Source organism: Bubalus kerabau, chromosome 11 (assembly GCF_029407905.1).
Source record: "Bubalus kerabau isolate K-KA32 ecotype Philippines breed swamp buffalo chromosome 11, PCC_UOA_SB_1v2, whole genome shotgun sequence".
Taxonomy (NCBI): domain Eukaryota; kingdom Metazoa; phylum Chordata; class Mammalia; order Artiodactyla; family Bovidae; genus Bubalus; species Bubalus kerabau.
The window spans coordinates 39,165,398-39,184,855 of record NC_073634.1 but is presented as its reverse complement, the minus strand read 5'-3'; the positions used below and the strand labels follow the sequence as shown (position 1 = coordinate 39,184,855).

General features: G+C 37.4%; 1 protein-coding gene across 4 annotated transcripts in view; it reads left to right on the top strand.

Annotated features, from left to right (window-relative positions):
• The window catches only part of ASB3 (ankyrin repeat and SOCS box containing 3), a 122,272-nt gene extending 104,543 nt beyond the window's left edge, over nt 1-17,729 (top strand). For all 4 annotated transcript variants that reach the window (XM_055540072.1, XM_055540073.1, XM_055540070.1 and 1 more), the window contains one exon: nt 15,936-17,729. In XM_055540072.1, the coding sequence (XP_055396047.1) occupies nt 15,936-16,141 (206 nt within the window). In that variant the 3' untranslated portion in view covers nt 16,142-17,729. The remainder of the gene's footprint in view (nt 1-15,935) is intronic.
• The last annotated feature ends 1,729 nt before the right edge of the window (nt 17,730-19,458 follow it).

Here is a 19,458-nt window from a genome sequence, read left to right as displayed (position 1 = left end):
AAAGGTCTTTTACTCCTATATCAGGAAGACTTTTAAAACCCTGTTCTTACTGCAGACTACTCAAGAAATGCTTGTGTTCTTGGTTTCCCAAGATATTCTCAGTTATTCCAGATATTTCACTGAGAATATCTTCTGCAGGTAACGGGAGCTGTTATGATGATAGATTTTAAGTAAGGCTGGAAGGAAAAGATATGCCTGTCTACTCACTTGCCTGAGTTTCAAATGGGATTGTGATTCTCTTCCTTTCTGTAGTTCAAGACTGTCTTCATGTACCCAACTCTTTTTTCTTTAGTTTTCAGGACATGCAGTTTCTGTATGTTGGTCATCTGTACTCTTCCCTCCTTTATTTGGATTTTGAGATACAGGATTTCTAAGCAAAAGCATGGCCAGAGTTTTAACACCGAAGGTGGTGAGCTCAGAAACACAGTTCTTTGATTACCTTCTAAGTATAGGACAGTCTTGCTTTCACCCCAGTTTCTCCAGTAACTTATCATGGTTTTGAAAGCTACCTTGTCAAAATATTTTGATTTTTTTTGGAAAGGATGCTTCTTGTGGCTCTGCTACTATTGGTGAGCCCCTAGAATAATCTCAGTTCTCTAGCTCCTTTAGGTATACCAGTATCTTTCCCAAGGGAAAGATTTTCTCTATTCTTTTCCTAAGCTCTTTTCAAGTCTTGGAGATGCCTTATACTTGCTCAAAATTCTCCATTCCTCATCCTTTTCCTCCTTAAAAACATAGCACCTTGCCCTGATAGTTTAAAAATAAAAGAAACAGTCAGTTCCTTGCTGCTCATCTTTTACTCATTTAGTCAGATTTGTTTTCAGATGTTCTTTTGCATTAGAAAGGAAAGTATACTGGGTAAAATTTGCTGACTGGTTGCAGTTTTAATAGCAATTTTTTGATCATGTACCTGTATATACCTCTTAGAAACATCATTTTAAATGTACATAGCAATACACTTCTTAATAAAAAAAAAAATGCAAACCTCTGGCCAGCTGACCAAGATCAAGCCTAGGTGATTATGTGCTTCTGGGAAAAGCACTTGGCTTTAGTTCATCCTGAACTTTTAATGATCAAATATGAACAATTCTATCCAGAGTATTACATGGATCTGGATTCTACAAAGGATCCTATAAGGGCCCCTTGAAACTCTCGACTTATTTTTTTCAGTGTTCTTCTGTTTTGTTCTCAATAGGATTTAAAACAGTTTATACGTATAGATTATCACACAAAAAACAGTAAAACAAGTTCAAAGTGGAAGCAAAAGAAAAGCATGGAGTCAGGAAATGTTTATCAGTGTAATCTGAAACTTGTCTGTGGATACACTGTAAATTTGGCTGTGACTGAGCTCTACAGTTCTTGCTCTAGGTTACAGAGTTCATAACATAAAACAAACTCATTGCTTAGAAGTACAGATATTCTTGGATGTTGTGCTAGACAGTTGCCTAGAAAACATCTTGGTAGCCATGGTTTCTTTATGTTACCAGTTTCCATTGTGGCCTGTTGCTGTCATACCAAGATATTGAATTACCATGATAATTCAATAAAAGGACTTCTTAAGGGGGCCTTGGTACTCAGGTCTCTGTTGCTCTGACTTGACTGGGGCTAGATTTATACTATCTGGAGGGTACCCGAGTGTACTTTGAGCAGTTGTCTCTAAATACTGTAATGCTACTCTCAGTTTTAAATAAGTTATAGTTAGCAATGCATTCAAAATTAGACTACCTAAGAAGTATTAGAGTGCAGCTGCTTTGTGTTGCAGACTGAGAGCATATTTCTAGGAAACAGTCGATCTTAAAAGTAGAGGTAAAAGAGAAATGAAAAAATAAAGGTTGATAGGCTAAGTATTCTATTGTGAAACCCAGCAAACACATAAGAACTCCTGCCTAAATATGGTAGACTGAGTGAGTATAAAAGTTTATTTATTTTTTATTATTTTTTTATAAATTTATTCATTTTAATTGAAGGCTAATTACTTTACAATATTGTAGTGATTTTGCCATACATTGACAAATATTCCAAGTTTGAACCAAGTTTCCTATGAAACTTTAAGCAGCACTGCTAGTTTTGAGCAATGCTCCTTGTTCATATACTCTTTAAGAAAAACCATTTGTGGTCAGTACATCAAGCTAACTATTTGTGGTAACTTATCTTGTGAGATTGTTATATTTACAGTTAAAAACTAGGGAATAACAACCAGAAACAAAATATAGGTTTAGGAGTCAGTCAGTCAGTTCCATCCCTCAGTCATGCCGGACTCTTTGCGACCCCATGGACTGCAGCACACCGGGCTTGCCTGTCCATCACCAACTCCTGGAGCTTGCTCAAACTCATGTCCATCGAGTTGGTGATGCCATCCAACCGTCTCATCCTCTGTCATCCCCTTCTTCTCCTGCCTTCAGTCTTTCCCAGCATCAGGGTCTTTTCCAGTGAGTCATTTCTTCACATCAGGTGCCCAAAGTATTGGAGTTTCAGCTTCAGCATCAGTCCTTCCAATGAATATTCAGGGCTGATTTCCTTTAGGATTGACTGGTTTGATCTTGCAGTCCAAGGGACTCTCAAGAGGCTTATCCAATACCACAGTTCAAAAGCATCTGTTCTTTGGCACTCAGCTTTCTTTATGGTCCAACTCTCACATCCATGCAGGATTACTGGAAAAACCATAGCTTTGACTAGATGGACCTTTGTTGGCAAAAGTAATGTCTCTGCTTTTTAATATGCTGTCTAGCTTGGTCATAGCTGTTCTTCCAAGGAGCAAGTGTCTTTCAATTTCATGGCTGCAGTCAACATCTGCAGTGATTTTGGAGTCCAAGAAAATAAAGTCTGTCACTGTTTCCACTGTTTCCCATCTATTTGCCATGAAGTGATGGGACTGGATGCCATGATCTTAGTTTTCTGAATATTGAGTTTTAAGCCAACTTTTTCACTCTCTTCTTTCACTTTCATCAAGAGGCTCTTCAGTTCTTATGTGCTTTCTGCCATAGGGCAGTGTTATCTGCATGTCTGAGGTTATTGGTATTTCTCCCAGCAATCTTGATTCCAGCTTGTGCTTCATCCAGCCCGGAATTTCACATGATATACTCTGCATATAAGTTAAATAAGCAGGGTGACAATATACAGCCTTGATGTACTCCTTTCTCAATTTGGAACCAGTCCATTGTGTCCATGTCTGGTTCTAACTGTTGCTTCTTGACCTGCATACAGGATTTCTCAGGAGGCAGGTTAAGGTGGAGAAGGGAAGGGCAAACCACTTCAGGATTCTTGCCTTGAGAACCCCATGAACAGTATGAAAAGGTTTGGGAATAGTTGATCCTTTCTGGTAGTAATTTGTTCCCTGCTTTATTGAGATATAATTGACATATAACATAGTATAAGTTTAAAGTGTACCTTTTTAGTAATAATTAGCTAGCATTCCAATTGCCTACTCAAGCCATATCTGGTTTAAAGTAATCAGGCATACCAGTTTTCAAAAGAACATTTGATTTTCTGTTCTCTATGAAGAGCATGTTTCTTATTCAAAAGTAGTGCATGAAGTTACTTGTTAAAAAGTTGGATGTTCAGGTACAAACTTATTTCAGGCTAATGGAAAATTTTAACTCTTCTGACTGTTTAACTCCATGGTAATGATATGGTGCCAGTCTGCCTGGACATCAGGTAGAGTAAAGTGGTTAAAGATTGGAGCTCTGGAACTATACACTTCTACTACTTGCTAATTGTTCAGTTCAGTTCAGTTGCTCAGTCGTGTCTGACTCTTTGGGACCCCATGAATTGCAGCATGCCAGGCCTCCCTCTCCACCAACTCCCGGAGTTCACCCAAACCCACGTCCATCGAGTCGGTGATGCCATCCAGCCATCTCATCCTCTTTCATCCCCTTTTCCTCCTGCCCCTGACCCTTCCCAGCATCAGAGTCTTTTCCAATGAGTCAGCTCTTCGCATGAGGTGGCCAAAGTACTGGAGTTTCAGCTTTAGCATCATTCCTTCCAAAGAAATCCCAGGACTGATCTCCTTCAGAATGGACTGGTTGGATCTCTTTGCAGTCCAAGGGACTCTCAAGAGTCTTCTCCAACACCACAGTTCAAAAGCATCAATTCTTCAGTGCTCAGCTTTCTTCACAGTCCAACTCTCACATCCATACATGACCACTGGAAAAACCATAGCCTTGACTAGATGGACCTTTGTTAGCAAAGTAATGTCTCTGCTTTTGAATATGCTAGGTTGGTCATAACTTTCCTTCCAAGTAGAGAGGTTATTTAATATCTCTGAGCCTTGATTTCCTCAGTTATAAGAAGAAGTAATAATAATATCTCCCTTACATCGTTGTCACGATAAGTTTTGTCATTATGGCAGAGATGGACTGTATTTATTTTTAATTGGAGGATAATTGCTTTACAATGTTGTGTTGGTTTCTGCTGTACAACAGTGTCAGTCAGCCATAAGTATACATATATTCCCTCGCTCTTGAGCCTCCCTTTTACCCCACTCCCTAATCCTACCTCTCTAGGTGGTCACAGAGCATCAGACTTAGCTCCTTGTGTTATATAGCAACTTCTCAACTACCTATCTGTTTACACATGTTAATGTATATATTTTGATGCTACAGAGACAGACCTCATATAATTGAGTTTCGTTTCATTTTGCTCTTCCTTAGAACACAGGAAGAATGCATTGTTCTTCTTTTTATGTGATTGGTTTAAGTGGGCAAAGCATACGTCATATTGGATGTGAATACTCAATGCTGTCACTTTCCTTTGCTGGGAAAATCTGAAAGCCATGTTTGAGATGACAGTGACACGAGATAGAAGTAGCCTGGAACACTGAGTTGTCACTTCAGGACACTTCCCTTGGAGAATCACCTGACCCAAAGAGGATTTGTATGAGCAAGAAATAAACGTTTGTTGTATTCGAAGACACTGGGTTTTAGAGTGTATGTGTTATCACAGCATAACACAGCCTGTAACCAAACTAACCTGTAATCAGATCCTGCCCCAGAGTTATTGACCAGGGACAGACCATTGAAAGCTATGCATGTGTGCTGTCACTTCAGTCATGTCCAGCTCTTTGTGACCCATGGACTGTAGCCCACCAGGCTCTCTGTCCATGAGATTTCCCAGGTAAAATACCGGAGTGAGTTGCCATTTCCTTCTCCAGCGGATCTTCCCAACCTAGGGATTGAACCTGCATCTCCTGCTTGGCAGGCAAATTCTTTACCATCTGAGCCATCAGGGAGGCCCAAGTTAAATAAGCACAGTGACAATATACAGCCTTGACGTACTCCTTTCTCAAATTTGAACCAGTCCATTGTTCCATGTCCCATTCTAACTGTTGCTTCTTGTCCTGCACACAGGTTTCTCAGGAGTCAGGTATACCTCAATTAAAAATAAAACCCATTAGTAATTGCCTGTCATCTTTAAAAACTGAACATGTGACCTTCTATTTGTAGAGTAGGAAACTTGTGACCTCCCAGACGTGAGCCATGTTATGAGCCTTCACAACTTAAGCAGAATCATGCTTTGCTTAACAGTGTCCTGCACACTGCCCTTATTACTGGATTTAAGAGCCAAGCTTGTGGTTTTTATTTCTTGTTTGTTTTTTAAGTTAAGTTTATAGTTAAATTTTAACAAGATTCCATATACTCATTTATAATTTCATAATTTTAGCTTTACACAGCCTCTTATAAATCCAAGTGATGGATTTTAGTTTTGTGTGTGTGTGTGTGTGTGTGTGTGTGTGTGTGTGTATGTGGTGGGGAAATCTGACGTAGCAAATCCACATTTGCTGGGACATTTTGCTGTTAAAACTGATTTGATTTTGTCAGCAATCAGTTGCTAAGCTAAGAGGAGAAAATGTTGCCCTAGAACAACTTAATGTTGCTAAGATACTTAATGTCCTAAGTATCACATCAGGTCACCAGTATTATTTAAAGCCCATTTTACTGTTCCCATATACTGCATTGGGTATATATGCAGGCAGACCCCTGGGACAGCTATATCCTAGTTAAAAGAAAATTCTTTTTCAGATCCCAAATATTTATTTTATGGTGGGAGGGCAGACAGGACAGAAACTTTAGTTTTTGATAACTTGTTCATTTGAGAACTTGTAACCACTCAATCTGTAGTTTTAGTTAGTTCTAAATGTGGAGCATAAGCATAAGTCTTTAGTGAAGAGAATCTATCATGTAAATATTTCTGTAGGTGCACATTTACAAATTTAGCTGTTTATATTTATTAATTGCTAGTGAGTGAGTCCTTTAATTATATGTCAGCTATGTATCAGATACTGATTTAGAATCTGTGAATGAAAAACACAACTCTTTAGTGGAATGGCTAAAAGGGAATGATGCAGGGTCATGGCAGAATTTCTTTTTAAGGTGAGAGACGCTTGAACATATACATTAAGGGATCTCAGTTTTTTTCAGAAAAACATTAAGGATTTGGAGATTAAAAACAATAGCTTATATAATAAGATTTCAGATAAGCCAGAAGGAGATGGGTAGACTCAAATAGTCCCCTTCCTTTGAGAAGAAGAGACGAGAGTGAGTAGATACAGATAAGTTTATAGTTTGAGTATTTGAGAAAGAGCGCATAGAAGATTTCCTGTTTTTACTTAGGAGTAGGAGATAAAATCTTGCTGAAAAGGAAATTGAAGTGAGAATTTGGTAGGAGAGCCTTGATTTAGAATGGTGGTTGTGGGAAACTGGGAACCAGTATAAGAGATTTGCCGAGCAGCCCTGTAGACCTTGTGGAAGTTGAAAGTGGTATACTTTATATGGTTATTTTTTCCTCAGATTGCTTCATTTTCTGTGTATTGGAAAGAAGGAAAATGGTTAGATTGGTCTGGGAATTGTCAGAGCAGGTACAGCAGAGTTGAGGATGATAAAATAGGGTAAGTGATAGGCCTGTGGATGCCAAGTAAGAAATCAGAAAGGAAAGGGATCTGGTAAATTTGACAGCAGGAGAAGTTGGGGCCCATGGTCTCAATAATATTAATGACCAGGGGTAGTGACAGTAAGGGAGAGTACACTCTGGAAGGATAGGAAGTGGCGTATGTTGGAATTTAAAGACAGAAAAATGCGAGTCTGAAGATGGTGCAGAAGGACTGAAATTGCCACTGAGGCACTATGATAGGTGTGACAAGTTGTGGAAGAATGAGAAAATTATAGCTCAGAAATTGATCAAGGAGGTAAGTTTTGGGGGAGGATCAGGCTTCTGTGAGGACAAGAGGTGAAGAGAGTGTTCTGTACAGGGTTCTAGATGAAGGTGGGCTTGTATATGATAAAATGAGGGGTTCCTGATAACTTTATGGAAAGGTTTTGGGGAGAGTTAAAATCTATAATTTTGAGCTTAATTAATCTTTTCTCATTGTCTCAGACTGCTGTTTTTATTAATAGTTCCCTAAATAAGTTAGGGGAATGAAGAATGAATTTTTATTTTCTAAAAGAGCTGAGACCATGATTTATTTTTTCACTTGATTACTATAGGAAAATGCTTATGCTGGATGATTTTACTTAATTTTCAAGTCTTCCAGGCTTGAGAGAGAGGCATCTTAAAAACGGGAGAGAGGAAGATAAAATTGCTTATTGGTGATCAAGTTCCTTTTTACTTTCTCTTTTCTGTAATAGTGAGGTTATAGTTGTAAGAATTGAACTTTGATTTTTTTTTTCCCACTTAGCATATATGGCTGAGTGTCTTGTACATATGGGTTAGGTTAGTGCTTCCAAAAGTGAATGACCTGGCATCCATATTTGTGATGTACCTTAGTGAATTGTAGTTTAGATTTGACTGTTCAGTGGCTCTGTGGTTACATCATCTAGTTTTAACTTAACTAATTCTCGAAAATTGGTTAACTGGCTTAAAAAGATTTCTGTGAAAAAATGTTTTATGTGAATAATGCTAAATAAAGGTATCAGTACAAGTGAACCACCAAGTAATCATAGAACTACCTCCTGTTCTTCCCAGATAGTCATGTCATATGATGAAAATACTGACCACCCAATCTAAGCTGACAGCAAGTTCAAAAGTATCAAGAAAAGTATTTAAAATATAGTTCACCTTAGAAAAATAAATAAAAGATGGTTCACTTTTACTCATGTTAGCAGTGAGCCTTGATGTATGTAATGTGCATTGAGATAATAAGGAAATGAAAATATTGTAATCAGCAGGACACTCTTAATGAAAGCATCCAAAACATAAGTTCTGTGATTTTACATGAATATTTAAGTCATATGATGCTCAGTCATTGTTTTTATAAACTGACTAATAGTGAAAAAACAAAAAGTTACATACCATTGGGGAAATGCATGTTCTTATTGACACAGTAAAACACACTGAAATAATATCAGGACAAAGTAAAATGTATTTCTTGTTAGCAAATACTGTTGAAAGGAGTGTAGTAAACATTGCTAAAGAGTTAAAAGAATAAAAATATAATCCTGCAAGTAGGATGTGTGGTACATTAAGTTGGAAGAATATAACTGCCTCAGCTTAGAGTATTTGTTAAGATTCTGCTTCAATTAAAAAAAAAATACAGTTGCTTTTCTGAGAGTCACTAAAGGAAATATATACCAGAAATGATATATTTGTAACAATGATGACTTATTTAATAGAATTTTTTTTGTTGTTGTTTGGAAAGCTGTGTAAGACTGTCTACTGATGGAGTGGTTTACTTTTCAGTAAATGTGAGGAAATGGAGATAACATCACAAATGAAATGAGTTGATTGCATCATTAAGAGTCAGGCTAATACAGGAAAGGAATTGAAACCAGAATTGCTTGAAGTATTAATAATATTGTTGTGAGTAATTTTATAAAAAACACAACCTTTAAAATATATAGAATCTTTGTAGTACTTTATTAAAAAGAGTCCTTTAACTTAATGATAAATTACATACTTTGGGGAAAATACAGCTGTTCGTCTTTAATCTTTTTTTCCTTGATGATAAATAGCTATGAATAGAATAAAACCTAATACATATATCATGAAATTCTATTGATTTAAGGTAAAAATGATATTGTAACTGAATGAAAAGGCAACAGCTTTTTGAAAGAAATTTTGCTACGAGATGATCTTAAAAACAGATGCTAAGAAATATTTCTATTATTACAAGATTTTCTTTTCAAAAACAATGTACATGACCTAAGTGTGTATTGACACACTTAAACTACATGGAAATAATTTCCTAAGATTTTGAATACATTTAATAATAATGTGAAAAAATGAAACTTTCTAATTAGCTTGTAAACTGATACCAGGGAAAATAGAAATTTGGCAGATGAATTTTGATAAAAGTTTTGCATAATATAGTGACTTGCCATGTTAGATATGGACCTAACAGAAGTAGAAGATACTAAGATGAGATGGCAAGAATATACAGAAGAACTATACCAAAAAGATCTTCATGACCCAGATAATCACGATGGTGTGATCACTCACCTAGAGCCAGACATCCTGGAATGCGAAATCAAGTGGGCCTTAGGAAGCATCACTAGGAACAAAGCTAGTGGAGGTGATGGAATTCCAGTTGAGCTATTTCAAATCCTAAAAGATGATGCTGTGAAAGTGCTGCACTCAATATGCCAGCAAATCTGGAAAACTCAGCAGTGGCCACAGGACTGGAAGAGGTCAGTTTTCATTCCAATCCCAAAGAAAGGCAATGCCAAAGAATGCTTAAACTATCGCACAGTTGCACTCATCTCACACGCTAGTAAAGTAATGCTCGAAATTCTCCAAGCCAGGGCTTCAACATTACGTGAACCATGAACTTCCACATGTTCAAGATGGATTTAGAAAAGGCAGAGGAACCAGAGGTCAAATTACCAACATCTGCTGGATCATCGAAAAAGCAAAAGGGTTCCAGAAAAATGTCTATTTCTGCTTTATTGACTATGCCAAAGCCTTTGACTGTGTGGATTGCAACAAACTGTGGAGAAACAAACTTACAGAGAAGGGAATACCAGACCACCTGACCTGCCTCTTGAGAAATCTGTGTGCAGGTCAGGAAGCAACGGTTAGAACTGGACATGGAACAACAGACTGGTTCCAAATAGGGAAAGGAGTATGTCAAGGCTGAATATTGTCACCCCGCTTATTTAACTTATATGCAGAGTACATCATGCAAAATGCTGGGCTGGATGAAGCACAAGCTGGAATCAAGATTGCTGGGAGAAATATCAATAACCTCAGATATGCAAATTACACCAGCCTTATGGCAGAAAGTGAAGAACTAAAGAGCCTCTTGATGAAAGTGAAAGAGGAGAGTGAAAAAGCTGGCTTAAAACTCATCATTCAGAAAACTAAGATCATGGCATCCAGTCCCATCACTATATGACAAATGGATGGGGAAACAGTGGAAACAGTGACAGACTATTTTTTTCCGGGGCAAAAATCACTGCAGATGGTGACTACAGCCATGAAATAAAAAGACACTTACTCCTTGAAAGAAAAGTTACGACCAACCTAGACAGCATATTAAAAAGCAGAGACGTTATTTTGCCAACAAAGGTCCATCTAGTCAAGGCTGTGGTTTTTCCAGTAGTCAGTCATATATGGATGTGAGAGTTAGACCATAAAGAAAGCTGAGCGTCAAAGAATTGATGCTTTTGAACTGTGGTGTTGGAGAAGACTCTTGAGAGTCCCTTGGACTGAAAGGAGATCCAACCAGTTCATCCTAAAAGAAGTCAGTCCTGAATATTCATTGGAAGGACTGATGCTGAAGCTGAAACTTCAATACTATGACTACCTGTTGCGAAGAGCTGACTCATTTGAAAAGACCCTGATACTGGGAAGGATTGAAGGCAGAAGAAGGGGACAACAGAGGATGAGATGGTTGGATGGCATCACTGACTTAGTGGACATGAGTTTGAGTAAACTTCAGGAGTTGGTGATGGACAGGGATGCCTGGTATGCTGCAGTCTGTGGGGTTGCAATGAGTTGGACACGACTGAGCAGCTGAACTGAACTGAAATATCCACACATTGGAGTTAAGTACTCAAAAGACTTTTCACTAATTGAGTGTGTAGCCAAAACATTTCAATTTCACTAGATTAGAAGATGCTTAGGATTTGTATGATATATTGTACAGTTTATAATGTTTTGATTCAGAGAGGTGTCAATTATGTTCATAGTATAGATGAGACATTATGCCCATTTCATAGAAGAGGAGCTGAAGGTTGAAGCACTTAAATGACTTGTTGAAAGTCACACAACTGGTTAATAATGACTCCTCAACTCCAGCTCAGCTTCCCTGATAGCTCAGTTGGTACAGAATCTTCCTGCAGTGTAGGAGACCCCGGTTTGATTCCTGGGTTGGGAATATCTGCTGGAGAAGGGATAGGCTACTCACTGCAGTATTTTGGGGCTTCCCTTGTGGCTCAACTGGTAAAGAATCCGTCTGCAATGCGGTATACCTGGGTTCGATTCCTGGGTTGGGAATGTCCCCTGTAGAAGGAAAGGCTACCCACTCCAGTATTCTGGGCTGGAAAATTCCTTGGACTGTACAGTCCATGGGGTCACAAAGAGTTGGACATGACTGAGTGACTTTCACTTTTGCTTCACAACTCCAGCTCAGGGCTTGTTACTAGGTGGTGCACTTTCCATTCATTCTCTTCATTGCTGTTCTGCTGGTCATTCTTTAAGTTTTCATTTCCTGTCCTAATCTATCTCTCTTTTTTTTTTTTTCCTAATCTATCTCATTTATACTCCAGCATCTTTAGATAGTTTCTTTTTATATTTGTTTAAGTTTTTAGTTGTAGTAAGTGGAAGAGAGAGAGAGAGACTGTACAAGTAAGTTAAGGAAGACTGAGAACAAAAGGATGGAACCATAAAGACATTATATTAGTGATGAAAATACACATTGTAGTAGATGGCCCAGAAGTTAGATGAATGCATTTGATGTGGAAAACCCTGCAGAGGAACCATAGAAATAAAGTCAAGGCAGATACATCATTTAAATATTGGCATGAGGGCAGGCTAGTGATGAAATGGTTCTGGAAAATATAGGTAATGGGTTTGTATGATGTATATGTATTGCTGTACTATAGTAAACTTGGCATTAACAAGCATAATTAAGAATTTTGGGGTTTATTTTGATCATTTTCATTTTACTACAATTTCATATAACATGTGGCCTTCTATTTTGATTGTTATTTGTGCATACGACAAAGTTAACAAAATTGAAAACTTCTATGTAGAAATGAATAGGTAAAGGTTGCTTGTCTGCTCATAGATCTGTAAGTAAACTGGGTTTAACATATTAACTTGAAAATGATTGGGTCAGAAAAGTGACCCAAATATAGTGTGGTTTTATACATCATTTTCTAGACTATGATCAGTGCCATAATGTTGGAAAAGAGAGATTTATTTAACAAATCTGATTTTAACAGGTTTTTATGAAATTTATGTTTTACATACAATTTCTGGGCTTTTCCATATTATAAATTCAAGGCTTGTCTTGATCTTCTCTCAGTCTAGTGGCAACACATCTGGAAATACTATGCATCACTAAAACTTTCATAGGAATTTTGCATGCCTTGAAATACTACATATATGCTTATACAATTCCCTTAGTATTCACTGGCATATTAAACTAAGATGGCATTGATGAATATATTACTGTCTATGTTAAAATGAATATAGTTCTTACCTTTAACTGTTTATCAGGCCAGTGATCTATTGTGCTCACAAGAGGAAAATCAAAATAGTGCATTAAAAGTAGAATCAGTAACTGGAGTAACTATACTCTTTCCTTTTTAAAATTATTAAATGGAAAGATCTCTTGACATTTATAATAGTTTCAGTGGTTTAGAAGATGTTAAGAGAATTATTTGGGAAGGAAAGTTACGACCAACCTAGATAGCATATTCAAAAGCAGAGACATTACTTTGCCAGCAAACGTCCATCTAGTCAAGGCTATGGTTTTTCCAGTAGTCATGTATGGATGTGAGAGTCGGACTGTGAAGAAAGCTGAGCACTGAAGAACTGATGCTTTTGAACTGTGGTGTTGGAGAAGACTCTAGAGAGTCCCTTGGACTGCAAGGAGATCAACCAGTCCATTCTAAAGGAGATCAGCCCTGGGATTTCTTTGGAAGGCGTGATGCTGAAGCTGAAACTCCAGTACTTTGGCCACCTGATGCGAAGAGTTGACTCATTGGAAAAGACTCTGATGCTGGGAGGGATTGGGGGCAGGAGGAGAAGGGGGCAACAGAGGATGAGATGGCTGGATGGCATCACCAATTTGATGGACATGAGTTTGAGTGAACTTCAGGAGCTGGTGATGGACAGACAGGGAGGCCTGGCATGCTGCAATTCATGGGGTCGCAAAGAGTTGGACATGATTGAGCGACTGAACTGAACTGAACTGAACTGATCACCAGTTTAGAAAACCCTAGACATGGGGTGCAATCATTTGGATCTGGTATCAGCTCTGTTGTTTCTGTACAGTGTCAACATGGGCAAGTCATATAAGCTTCCCATAATAAATGTGTAAGTGTGAAAATGTTAGTACTTAGTCGTGTCCAACTCTTTGTGACCCCATGAATTGTAGCCTACCAGGCTCCTGTCCATGGACTTCTCTAGGCAAGAATACTGGAGTGGGTAGCCATTCCCTTCTCCAGGGGATCTTGCCAACCCAGGGATGGAACCTGGATCTCCTGCATTGTAGGCAGATTCTTTACCATCTGAGCCAGCAGGAAAGTCCCTAATAAAAGTGTACTGGTCCAGTTTGGCTTGATCACAGATGATTAAGCTTTCTACACACATATCCGCATAAACAGATGAATGGTTTATTTGGTTGTAAAAGATAGAGCAATAGGGCTCCTGTGATGTAGTCAGATGGCTCTGAAAGGCTTGTCTGCACTACAGGAGACTGTGGGACAGCTAGAGGCACACTCCTTGGTCAGACTGAGGAGTTTGTAAGTCAGTGTAGTCTGTCAAATTGATGAAGCTGGAGAAATATTAAGGATTCCTTAGCTCTGAGCCAGCCGCTCTCCTCCAGGTTGCACAGCCATCCTTTATCTTCCTTTTGGATTTTTAATAGCTCTCTACATTAACAAGAATGTGCAGAAAGAAAGGTTTCAGTTTAACCAGGTGCATACTAAACTGTAATATAATATGAGTAGAAATTATCTTAAACAGTCTCACTTTAACTCACATGCTCTGTAGTCTTACCATTTTCTCTGTCAGTTCCTTCTGGCTGTGCCCATGGCATATTCAGTGTTTGCAGTGCTTAGGACATTTTGTCTGTACCAACCGAGGTGTGGGTGCTTACCAAGAATCAGTTGTGCTCATTTCTGAAACTTTTATTACATTTGTGCATATCCAGTGACATTAGGGCCAACTATTGTTCATGATCTCAGAGGAAGAGAGGGCTTCCTTATGTGTAACAGTTGAACATGGGCCACCTACTTGTTGAAGTTGAACCCTACTTACTACTCCTTTGGAAAACTGTTGGGGTTTGCAGTTTGAGCTTGGTTTCCATATGGTTTCCTGCTGATCACTCCAGTGTTCCCCTTATCTATGTTTTCTCATCTTGGAAGTGAGACTGATTCTTCCTATAAGTTTACAGATAAGCGGAAAATTTTAAAGAGTATTAAATATGGAAACAGCGGAAGTAAATGTTCTCTATATTGTTGTGCTGTAGTCTTATTTTTATAGTGGGGAATCTATGTGACTCATGCTTTAAGGGAATACTCTTCTTAGACTTTGGTTTTATTTACAAAATAAGATAACTCTGTTGCTTTTCTAATTTGGCATTTTGAAACACTATGACTTGAGTTACCCAAATTCTGAATGAACTAAACTTAAACCGGTAAGCTTAAACTAAAATCTAAGATGATGGACTAACTTCAGTGATTTGGAAGATATTACTGATGGCAGAGAACTAGCATGTCTCAGGCCCTGTGGGTTATTATTAAAGAACCCTAGACTTGAAGTCAGACCAGCAGGTCTGATATCAGTTGGGCTCTTGATTGTACTTGTCTTTACTGCTCTGATCCTGGTCTGGTAATCTTTGGTTCATTTCACAGGCATTTATAAAAGATTTCTTGCACTTACAAAAGGCATTAGGTTTAATTCACATAAAACCAGTATCTGTTTTTAGTACGCCTAGTTTTCATGAACATTAACTTCTTTAGTTAACACTTTTCATGTTAGTAAAACCACTGTCATGTGATTCTTAATTAAGCATATGTGGGTTATCCTTTTAATTGGTTATTAGCTTTTAGCAGCAGGGGTTTTAGCATGTATACATATACATGCATGTTTTGGAGTCATATGCACTTGAGTTTGAATCCTGGTCTACCATGTATTAGATGTTTGGCCTTTGAAAAGTTACTTAAATCTCTTGTTCTCTTGTCTCTATGAGAGCATGCAAATATGTACCTCACAGTAAAGGAAGATAAAAATAGAATGTGTATGGGCATATGGCATAGTAGGCTTTCAATAAAGGTTCCTTTTCTCTCTCTATCAATTTTAAAATTTCATTCTATATCATGGATAAAAAGAGCAAAACGAATATAAGCTACATATTTATTCACTTGATGTGGTACGTCTGGAGACCATTTGCAGCGAGAGTGAGTGGGAAGTAACGTTTGCTATTGTGCCCTTCAATCGTTTCTAAAGTTAGATCACCCATTTCTTAAGTCCCAGCTGGTATTGCCAGATACTTAGAATTTGAACATTAATTCTATATGGTGCTGGGTATTGACTTTGGAATGTGTGGCCAGAAATTGGAGGAAGAAGAACCAGGAAAGTTGTAAAATGAATAAATAAATGGAGTTTATTTTGGTCATCTTGGCTCAAGTAATCTTTCAAAAGTAAGTCTAAGTAACATACCACTTGTTTTTACTAACAGAGGTGAGGGGGAAAAAGGGCATTTACCTTAATGGATTGTTACACTTTCTGGTTCAACATTTTTATCTTTCTTTTTATGTTTGTTTCTCCAGCCTCTGTTCCATCCCTGACCCACCTTTGTCGTTTGGAAATTTGGTCCCGTCTAAAACTAGGACACCTACAGTCTGATGACTTTATCCGTCAATTGCCTCTTCCCAGAAGCCTACATGATTATTTGCTCTATGCAGAGGTTTTGAGGATGAATGAAGTTCCAGAACTGGCAGTTTTTCAAGATGGAGAAATCAGTGAAACCACTTAACACAGTTTTTGTCTTACTCTGAAAACCACCAAGATAAGGAGCCATGGAGTACAAATTCGTCACAATTTTATGGTCACAAAAGATGATTTTTGTTTGTGTGGTTGGTTAGGCTTTAGAGGGCAGTGGTTTAATGGAAATGTTTACAACTAGGCTACCTGGTAAAAAAAAAAGTGTTGTAAACTTCATGTAAGTTACTTTATTGCAGTTTTATCATCAGTACTCTTTATGTTGTAATATTCATTTTCTGCTTTATTCTGTTAATGAACTGTGAATGCTGCTTCTAGTGCTAAACATGGCCTATTTCCACCTATGATTCTGTGTTTACCTAGGGCTAGAGCTTAGAAGAAAAGGCATAAGTCTTCACTGGAAGTATACACACAGTGAAGTTGAGTATCTCTTATGTTTATAAAAGAACTGTATTATATTCTGTTCTCATCTCTTAATTTATTTGAAATTCATTGGCTTTTCACAGGTAAACTCAGGGGAGAATTCTCTTTTTAAAGACTATAGAAAATAAATCATTTTGCTGTTTATTTTTTCCCCCCAGTTCTTTGATACTCTTTTTGGCTAAAAAAAGATTCCTGTTTCTGCAAAGGCAAGAACAGACTTAAATTCAAAGACATGTTGAAAAAAATTAGGTCGATATTGAGATAAATGTGCATTTTACCACATTTACTTAGTATTAATTAGGAGACTGGGAGAGACATTTCTGTGGTATCTTTTTTAAAGAAAGAAAGGTATGTATTTCTGAGTTGCTCATGATCAGATGAAACATTGCAGGTCCATTCAGTCTCCAGATCAGAGGGCAGCTTTAATCTTATGAAGCAGTGGTTGCTAGTTCTGTTAATGTTATAGTGTGTTTCCTTTTTACTATCTGGGTACGTTATCAAATAGTCCATGAAATTTAAACCTTAGAGACTAGGTTAATGAGATACTACCTCATTGGTTTTACACTTGTTTGCTAAGAATCTAGAGTCAGAGAGGACTGAATGTTGTATCAAGTGAGCTATGATAAGAGGCTGTGGGCATTTGTCTTGAGAGAAAGGTTTAGGAAAGCATACTGTCATGTTAGACAACTAGAGATGGGGTCCAAGGGAAGGCAAGTATTCTATCCTATTTGGATTCTGTGACTTAAGATAGATGGGAGTGGGTCAGTCAGATTCATCTCTGATAGACTTTTGCTATTTGATAAAAGCAGTGATGATGGCATACCAAATGATGGAGACATTAAGGTCCAAAAGGATAACTAAATTCAGCTTAGATTGGAACTACAGTTGCTGCCTGTGGGGTGGAAATAGAGTTTGAAGTGGGTATACATGCAGAAGTAAGGGTGTATAGGGAAGAAACAGGTGGAAATTCTAATAGTAAATTCTAAAAAAAAAGTGTATACTATGTAGTATTTTTTAAATGTCTGTATCTTTATTTTTTTTAAACCCTAATAGTCTTTGCTTTTAACATAATCAGTTTTTTGTTAGGGTCCAGTGTACATAGAATGTTTATCTTGAATCTTTTCATGGTTTTTGGGTGAAATCTTTTCATATGTTTTTGTGTATGTTTAAATATGTAATAAATTCAACTATTCATAACTTATCATTGAGCTCTTATTCTTAAAAACTTAAAAATATTTCAGATACATTAAGACCCTTAGTATTTAAAGTATAAATGATTTTACTTATTGTATGCAATATCTTTCTTTTAGGCTATTTTATAATACATAAATATTATTTTTATGACTAATAGCAAGGACTCAGTAAGAAATCCAATCCAGAAGTATCTAAAAGTAAGTAAATTACACTAACAACTTCTGATCAAAATGATACATCCAGGTAGTGTGAACTTGAAGCTCTGCCCTACATGTACCATGGTGCTTTAGTATTCTTAAAGTCTCAGTGAGCCTGATGAAGAACTCCATACAGTGGTTTTCTAATGGTGGTACATAGTATCAGAGCAGGACACAAATTGGTTTTAATAACAGTTGTCAAGAGTTTATCCTACATTGATTTGATGTTGTCCCTTAAGTGCATTTCCTGCTCAACATTCCTGTCATAGGACATCTTTCTGTGATGATTTCATATAATAATGGTAATCTGGACATCACATTTTCTTAAGTAAACTTTTTATTGACATTTAACACATATAAGAAAAGTATACATATCATAAGTATATAAACTGATTATAGTTGACCCTTGAACAACATGGGAGTTAATGGACTCCTACCCTCTACAGAGTTGAAAATCTGCTTATGACTTGCAGTCAGCTGTCTATATCTCTGAATTCAATTATGGATCTAATCAAGTATGGTAGTTTGGATTGCAGATTGTGTAGTATTGTAGTGTCACTGTTGAAAAAAGTCTGTATATAAGTAAACCTGCACCAGCTCAAACATGTTGAAGGGTCTACTATATTTTTACAAAATGAAAATGTCTGTGTAATCAGCATGCAGTTCAAGAAGCAGAACATTATTAGCATGCTGGAAGTTCCTTTTGTGGCCCTTTTAGTCTCTGTGTTCTTGCCAGAAAGGTAACCACTCTTCTGGGGTTTAGCACCAACAATCTGTTTTTCCTGGAATCATCCACTATGCCCTCTTTAGTTTCCTCCTACTTTTGTGTGCATTTTCCGATTCATTTATGTTATCATGTATAATAATAGTCATTGTACATCATTTCTTTGTTTCCCTCTCCCTTTTGCCCATGTAGCAAGTGTCTTGATATGCAGCTTTCTGCATCCCAGATCAGTTACCTACCTCCATGTCCCATGACCACTTGTGACATTGATAATATGTTACATGATCAGTTGATATCTCAAACTTTGGATCTGTTCTCGCCTAAGTTTATCTGTAAACCTGTATGAAAATTGTAATACTTCATAGATCTTGAAGTATAGTCTCAGGTACAGTTTCAAGACCTCTGAGTACTTTTGATTGGTTATTCTAAAATTCTACTATAATTGTGTTGGGCCTCAAAAGCTTATAAATAATAACTGTGATAAGAATGTAAATAACTGTGTCTTCTGAAACAGTGGACTTGGTTCCATCAGCATGAGGTATAGAAAGAAGTTGAAAAAGTCTGTCTAAAAGTTTGTCTTTCATTTTTTATGCTCCTCTTTATTCTTGGAGACCTTCATGGATCACAGCCTTGTCTTGGCGAAGGGGCTTTTGTAACTCATTAAGGCTATGAGCCATGCTATGTAGGACCACCCAAAATAGATGGGTCATAGTGAAGAATTCTGACAAAATGTGATCCTCCGGAGGAGAGAATGGCAATCCACTCCAGTGTTCCTGCCTGGAGAACCTCATGAACAGTATAAAAAGGCAAAAA